The sequence below is a fragment of the Wasmannia auropunctata genome, unplaced genomic scaffold, assembly GCF_000956235.1.
Source record: "Wasmannia auropunctata unplaced genomic scaffold, wasmannia.A_1.0 LD335419.1, whole genome shotgun sequence".
NCBI lineage: Eukaryota > Metazoa > Arthropoda > Insecta > Hymenoptera > Formicidae > Wasmannia > Wasmannia auropunctata.
The window spans coordinates 28,120-36,422 of record NW_012027471.1 but is presented as its reverse complement, the minus strand read 5'-3'; the positions used below and the strand labels follow the sequence as shown (position 1 = coordinate 36,422).

The window sequence follows — 8,303 nt, the reverse complement described above, 5'->3', positions numbered from 1 at the left end:
CCCCTCTCTCTTCCCAACTTCCTTTGAACGTAACAGGAAATACCCCATATTAATTGAACGTGATTTGACTAAAATCCGTTCTATTCGTGATATAGCTGAATTTTTAATTTTTCAAAGTTGCGAAATCATAACAGTCTTGTGATAACCTAATATAAATTTAACTATTCTGTATTAATAATTAGAATAAATATAAGAAACATAACACATGTACAAGTTGTAAGTCGTCACTTATATAAGTTAGAGCTTACTGTACATTGATTTCGCGTATTTACGATGCCAAAATCAAAGAGAGGCATATGCATCTTTTTTTTTTCAAATATTGTTCAACAATCAATATTTATTTCTGTTTTCACCTTCGTTCAATATGCTATTCAACCAGTCTGTCGATGAGCGTGCGGGGTAAATGCAGGGTTTCGCGTAGAGTTTGTTTCGGCGACAGTTTTCGCAAGAAGGACTTTGTGATTGAAGACTCCGCGGTGTTCATGGGATCTCTGTTTTCGTCGCATGGCGTTCGAACACTCAAATCGTTCTCTTCTTCGTCAGACGAGCAGAGATCGATTAACATTACCGTACGTGACGGGCACTTTTTGACTGGTTTGGCAGCCTCTGCATTGTCCGTAAGTGATTTTACAGCAGCGAGCGTGATTAAAGTTTCTTTAGCTGATGCACTAATATTGACGTCTTCTTCAATAAACGATTCTGTGTCATCTTCCAGCGGTGCCTTCCGTTTCGAAGATATAGATGCGTTTCGTGCGTGGGTAGCATTTTTTGATTTCGTTTTACAAGCCGGTCCTACTTTTCTCATTAATAAAACTTTCCGCACATAGATGCTTCTCTGAGGAGGTTGATATTTCGAGGGATCCTTTTTCAATTCATCAATTTGCTTCTCGCTCAGTCGGGTGAGAACAACGTAAATAGGTCGGCATGCGGCGTAGAGTAACTGCGACCGTATGCTCAGCACTAAAAAGAGAAAATATATAAGATTATATAAGCTTCCTAAAATCTCCAATGGGATTTAGTGTGTCAACTATTTTTGCTAAAATTTTCTATTTTTATTTTTTATTTATAAAATAAGGTATTTACTGAAATCTTAAAAACTTCCCTGAGAATTTCCAAATTCTCCAAATATTTTTATTCCAAGTTCCAGTAAAATTAGATAATTTTTTAATGCAACTTAAAATAAAATAAATTGGAATGTAAACAACACAAACTATATGCTGTAAATTAGTAGAAGAGACAAGGATTCCATATTTATTCTTTTCTACAATCAAAACATATCAAATAGTATAAGGCTCGTTACAATATGTATCACAGTAAGTTCATTTTCTCCTGTATCTTTTGCTATCACCCTGATTTTTTATAAAAATTATAAGACACAAGAATGAACATATACTTATTGCTAATCGATTGTCAATATTTTTCATTATCAAGAAATATGATCAAAGAAATGTTTTCAAAAAGACTAAATTTCAAAAAATTCCAAAAATTTTTCTGACAACGACCATCAATAAAATTCCATAAAAATTCTTGATTTTTAAGAATAAAAAATATCCTGAAAATTTCAGGTTTTTCAAAGTAATAAACATCCTAATCAAATCGAGCCTGCTTATTCTTTAGCGTGTTTCCTATTTTTTTACCTGTTCTCCTATCACATTGCTCTTCTACTATTTCATTTGCACAAAATAATGCAGAAAGTAGTAAAAAATAAGGAAGAACAAAAAATATTATGTTCTTACTTTAATCTGTTTTCTAATTTTTTTTAATTTGTTAAGAGTCAATATATACATATCTAACAAAAGTTATGTCAGCGTACAATAAAACGTACTTGGTTTGCTTTTCGAGGAATTCGCAAATTTATATTGATGCACATAATCGTCAGTCAGTTTGTCTCGATTCTGTTTGTATGTCACTATCCATCTATCATTGTCTACTTCCGTGTCCAGCCATTTTGGTCTACACGAATCACTCAAAGCCGGCGCAATGACATGCCTCTCTATTCTATCTAATCGTTCCTGCTGCGTTTCCTCAGTCATAGCCTTTGACTTCTTCGTTAGCATTATGCCGGCAGGCGACGAGAACGGGATGGTGGCGAATCTTGTGAAGTTAAGAGAACTCCTAACGCGTCCAGACGTTCGTCTAACGATACTTCCATCGGTAGTATTTGCATTTTTCACATCGGCCGATTTAGTTTCAGTCTTGCTCGATTTTAACTGGAAATACTCCAGAAATTGATCCTGTTGTAGCTCGGGCTCGACCATAGACAAGTCTGGTGTGGATGAGCGCGAGCCACTATGATCTTGTTCACAGCATATCTTTTCATGCTCCTACGCAATTGTGTAAATATTATATTAGTTAAATATCATTTGTGGGGGCATACTGGTTTCACGAAAGTTTTGCGAGAGAACGAATCACAATGTCTAAAATATTAATATTAATACCTTCATATTTGCAAGGCCCATAAATTCAGCATCGCAATTGTCACAGAGGTAAATATCATCGCATGGTGGTTGAACCATCATGGGGGCGTGTTGCTTCGCTTTGTTTCCACTGCCCGATGAAGACGCGTTGTGAGACAACAACGTTCTTCGAGGGCTGTCATTTTTTCTGTCATAATGCTGTAGGCGCAGAAAGCTTTCTCATTCATTAAATTAAGAGGGGAACGAGGTATAATAAGCTACTTGGGGTATATTTGTTAAAATGATTCTATATATCAATACACCTGTAGACATATATATACATAAACGTGTTTTATATATACACACCATGTTTTCATTACGAAATGTTACTAGTAGCTTCCCTGTACTTTTGTGATACAGACTAGTCGTCGAGTCCCAATTATTAACATACTCTAATTCATCGTGTGGATACTGCGCTAGGTAGGAACAAAACCGTAACAGATATTCACTTCTGTGATACGTGTAACAGCGGAAAACCAATTTCTTCAAGTTCGCCATCCAGTTCTGAAATGATGTTCTTGAATCAGCACTTTTCGAAAGGTAGACCTTGATTATAGTGAGTTACATAATGCTACACACATATATATATATATATATATATATATATTATCATTTAATAGTTTACTTACATCGTTGATCTTCTTGGGTCTTGTTAGTGGACTTGAAAACTTAATATCTTGAGGCCACCATTCTGGCTTATTAATGATCTTAGTGGTATCATGACCCAATGAACAATGAACCATAAACAATATAAAACGTTCTAGTTGAGCCTACGAAGTAAACAATATATTAGATTTGCAGCTAGAATATAACTTACATAATATAAGATTTGTTCGTTATAGCTGAAGTATATACTCATAGTACTCAATATAAAATAGATGTATATTTGAAGCTTGGCAAAAGTGAGAAGGAAAATTTTAGTACAGTTCAATGCACTGATAAAGAACAGGCCTACAGTGCAATAATATATTAGGTGCTTGCAAAAGTTTATAAGGTCATAAAAAGATGATAGTGACAGCGACTTAGTAATTGTTTTTCTTTAAGTTCTTTTTAAATTTGACCATATTCGATCAGAATTGATGGTCGACAATTCATAGTTCCAAATAAAACGTCACGTGATTGACGTTTAATGTGATTGAAGGTGAAACCAGATAAGGTTCATCTTCATCACTATATGCTTTATTACTTTGATCAAGATAAAACTGTTGCGATTAAAAGATTGCGAAATTGTGAGACTTATGGAGAGAATGCCCGCTGCTGTCTGTGAAAAGTGATTTAAAAGATTTAGAATTGTGATTGCAATGTCAACAATAAACCATGTTCTGGTCCAAAACAAAATGGAGGGCAACAAGTAGGAAGCATTGAAAACTCAGCACAAACATTAAAAGAACTTGCAGGGCAGCTTGGAGTTGATGAATCAACAGTAATGCCAAATAAAAATAGTTTTAATATCATAACATTTTTGCAAGCACCTGACAATTTTGTTTCAGGTATGATTTTTCAAATTACATGATATCATGTAAAGGCAATCATCTTAAGATAAAAAAAATACAAGTATAATTGATGTACCATAGTAATTTTCTCCAGAGACGTAGGATAACCATTAGCAAACAAAAGAGGCAGATTGGACACCATAGAGCCCTCCTCCCTCTCTAAGTTATCTGTCCTATTATCTTCTTCATACTTATCATTGGTAGCATCGTCCATCATGATTGCATCGTTAGAAACTCGGTTTCCAGACTTCCTTACCTCATTTCTACCGTTCTCTTGCATAGTCGAGAGCTTCATACTTCGTTCATATCTCAAATCATCGATTTTGTTCCCCATTTAAAACACATCCACAGCATCAAAGGCCCTGGAATTTTGATACAGGTTTAATTTAACCTTCACTCTTTCCATTGAATTATTATTATTATTATTATTATTGTTATTATTATCTCATCACATTAAGCAAAGTATTTTATATGCGAATATTTTTAACTACAAGAACGATTGTAGCGATGAAGTGCTAAACTATTTTATCAATTGTTCCGCAAATAAGCAATTTGCTTCTGACTTTCGAGAGCAACGCTGCCTCTCGCAGGAATCGTCTTCGACGAGTCTCGACAAGTGACATTTTTGCCATGTAAGTAATCCGCGTCGCCAATGCGAGAAGCGTTCTTTGTTAGCTCAAACTAGTCTTATCTGTTGTCGCGGCAGAAGACAACAAATACCAGCACAAAAAAAACGTAAAAATATTCGTACATGTAGAACCGTAGAGCCTGAAATCAGTTGCCGTGCGCATCGATATATCTTTCTCCTCGCGACGGCTCCGCTATCAGTGAACTTGCACGGGGCTCAAAGCTCGCACGCGGAGCATCGTCCAGGAAGTTTCCGGGCACCTCCGGGCTCACTTTTCACACGATGGCATAGCTATAGCTAGGGAGTCACTTGTGTTTATCTCTCTTCACTCCGGGATTGTTCTGCGCTTCTTACTTGAGAGATCTCTCTCGCGCGTTCCACAGGCGGAGAATTTCAGAATTTAGAATCGGCGACCTCGACCGTGACAGGTGGAGGCTCTACAACGCGACGCGATTTCGCGCGACAATTGTCACGTTCGTCGGATCACGCGCAAACGCGACCATTTTTGGGAACGTGAACTCTTCTCGATGTCGTCCCTTCGAACCGACACCCTTCTTCTTCTTCTTCTTCTTCTTCTTCTTCTTCTTCTTCTTCTTCTTTTCGCTCTTTTCGGCCCAGGTTAAAAAGTTTCTACGTGGCGTCTCGCAATCGTCGACTGACCTAACCGAGAACGGCGCGGAGGTCAACCTCACCGCGACCGGGGATACGCTGGAACACTCGCCCCGCTCGCCCGTAGCTCGAGGACGCGACGCCCGCACCCCGTCGAGAGGTGGTCGTTCGTGCCGATAAACCGCGCGGGATTGACCAGTATTAACCTCCGGGATGACCGTACGGTATGTACGAGTCTCACTAGTCCCCGCGACGTTTTCCAGTCAATCACCGCGAAGTCGTCGCGCGCAAGGTAAGAGACCGCGCGAACGCAGCCGCGATAGGGCGACGACGGAACAGGGTTCCGCCGACGATTGACAGCACGGTCCCCTCCACCGCCGCGGTAATATATGTGCGCCCGAGTTGTGACCGAGTCCCGACCTAACAACACACGGCAAACTTAAACTTAAGATGGCGAACATATGAGACACATCACGCTATGCTACGCGCGCGTCGCTCACCACACAGGCGCACACATCACACCACGCCAAACAGAGCTTACGTGGTCGCTTCAGCGAGGCGGATCGGGCGGACGCGGGTCGCGGATGTTCGCCGACGTTTACCACCGACGAATAAACGCGATCTGATTCAGCGACGACTGCCGATCTTCAACACGAGACCCAATGAGACCCCTGAAACGTTCGCAGCAGCGAGAAACGCGGAAGGAAGAACAAAAGTATTTTCACGTATTCGCCGGCGCGCCTGCGTCCTGCTTGGAAAATTGTGTATATATATAGAAGAATGAAGTAAACCCCTTGATACACACATTCACCCGTGCGCGACGCGCGCACATGCGCAGTGCGAAAATTTTTCTTCTCCATTTGTTTAAGGAGGTTCCAGCATTTGATGAAATATAAGACAAACGTAATACATACATGATACGGAAGTTAATTATATTCATAATATCCAGAAAAAATTTCATTGATTTTTACCATACCGTTTTGAAGATATTTAATTCTAAATGTATTTTACATAACAGATATACACCTAACCTTAATTTGAGATATTTTTAGATATTTTATCTTAATTTGAAATATTTGCATATAAGACAGAAATTTAAAAATTGTTATACTTACAAAGTAAACATTTAATTTCGTTTTGGTAAAATTTCATCTGAATTGACCGTAGTTTGAGAGAAATTTATATTTTTTGATGACAAAAAACAAGAATATTTGTCAAATAGACAAGATACGTATAGTGACGTGGCAACGTTGTATGTACGATTGAGGTTAGAGCCAACTATAAAACAATATATATTTGATACAATAAGTAAAAATATAATAAGTACATAAAGTAAAGATACAAATAAGTAAAAATACGATAAATTTATGATAAAAAATGTTAATTTATACATTTTTAATTTAGATTATATTTTATCTTTTTTTTTAAGATTTAATAGTAAATAAATATCAATCATATTTCATTTTCTGCAGTTGGTACTTAAGTCAAATGAGAGTCTTATAACTTTTATTTTGTCATTTTTTAAATATTTACTGATAAATAAAATTAATAATGATTATGCATGACATTAGCGAAATAGATATTGTTGATAATTGTTTTAATATTATTATTTTAATCGTTATACACAATTTTAAGAATAAACTGTTTATTGACTAAAGAGTAGCGCTTGAATCTCCTTATTAAGGCGATGCTGGAAGGTCGGAATTACCGACACATTGCAGTTCAGTAGATTTCTTCGAATTGGTTGAACGGAATTGAAAATCCTTTCACAGAATTGAAATAGACGTAAAATTGTGGCGTTAGACAAATGAATTTGTAGTAAAATCGAGAAAAAAATTAAAAAATTACATTTTTTTCGGGTCATACAGCTGATTCCTAATTGTAACCTGACATAAACATTTCATTAGTGTAAAAGTTCTGTAGCTCATATGTGCAAAAAGCTTACGTCTAACATTATATATAGATTACATAAACGAATAATATTGTACAAAGCTTTTTGAGCTACGATTGAAAGCGTAGAAAAAAAGATATCCAATAAACTGCAATTTGTGGTAATTCGTACACATAGCCAAAATACGGAATGGTAAAAACAGCAACAATTGCGTTTAGTAGTAAGTGCCGAAATATTAGGTTGTCCGTAACCCCCTCCCCTCACTCAATTGATCGATTTTCTTACACTTACGTCTTACGACCTTACAGGATTTTATGTGTGATGGTTTCTAAGCTGGTTCTACATTAGTTATATCGCATCGTCGCGAACGTTGCGATCCAGTTGTGATCCAATCAACGTTAAGTTAGCTCGACGCTGATTGGATAACAATTAAATCGCAACGTTCGCGACGCTGCGATGCAACTAATGTAAGCCAGCTTTAGCTAAGCGTACGAATGACCATAAATTGCAATCGTAAGGATTTCTTTTTTCCTACGCTTTCAATCGTAGCTCAAAAGGCTTTGTATTATTTGTTCATGTAATTCTATTTAGGGGACGTAAGCATTTTGTACATACATACTTATGAGCTACAGAACTTTTACACTAATGAAATGTTTACGTCAGGTGAAAACAGTTTTTAATTTTTTTTTTACTACAAATTCCTTAATCCCGTAAATAAATTTTATGTATATTTTAATCGGGTGGCACTCGATTGACTACGTTACACAAGCCAATCACAGCGCTTGGAACTAGAAAGTCTCTAGGCATCGGTCGCTGTGAGTGGCTGTGTCCAATTGTAACGTGTCCAATCGGCATCCTCCCATTTTAATCCTATGAAAGGGTTTTCAATTCCAGTCTGTCATTTTGGAGAAATCTTTACGACTGAAATGTGTCGGTAATTTCGATCTTTCAGCATCCTCTTAAGTGCTTGAAAATTTGTTACGATGTGTGCGTGCGGTATTGATAGTAAACTATGAACATATCACCATAGACTTATAAGATAGACTAGGCACTTCCTTTGGAGTCGTGGCACAGTATAACCAGTAGGTCCACTCAGCGAAAAACTGAGTCTTCGCGCAGGTATCGCCGCGCAACTTTTGTTTTGGGTTGGATCCAATGAAATGCAAGACGATAGGAACGTACATACATATGTGCAGACAATTTATAAGCAATTACATCAGAAATTT

At 37.3% G+C, this 8,303-nt stretch overlaps 1 protein-coding gene across 1 annotated transcript; it reads right to left on the bottom strand.

Moving 5' to 3' along the window:
- Positions 1 to 6: 6 nt before the first annotated feature.
- LOC105456996 lies at positions 7 to 5,988 on the bottom strand. The gene is given in 8 exon segments (XM_011701390.1): positions 7 to 433; positions 435 to 960; positions 1,826 to 2,324; positions 2,439 to 2,615; positions 2,763 to 2,960; positions 3,086 to 3,226; positions 4,026 to 4,311; positions 4,701 to 5,988. Coding segments are annotated over 7 exon segments (1,902 nt in total). The 5' UTR covers positions 4,284 to 4,311; positions 4,701 to 5,988; the 3' UTR covers positions 7 to 330.
- Positions 5,989 to 8,303: the final 2,315 nt, after the last annotated feature.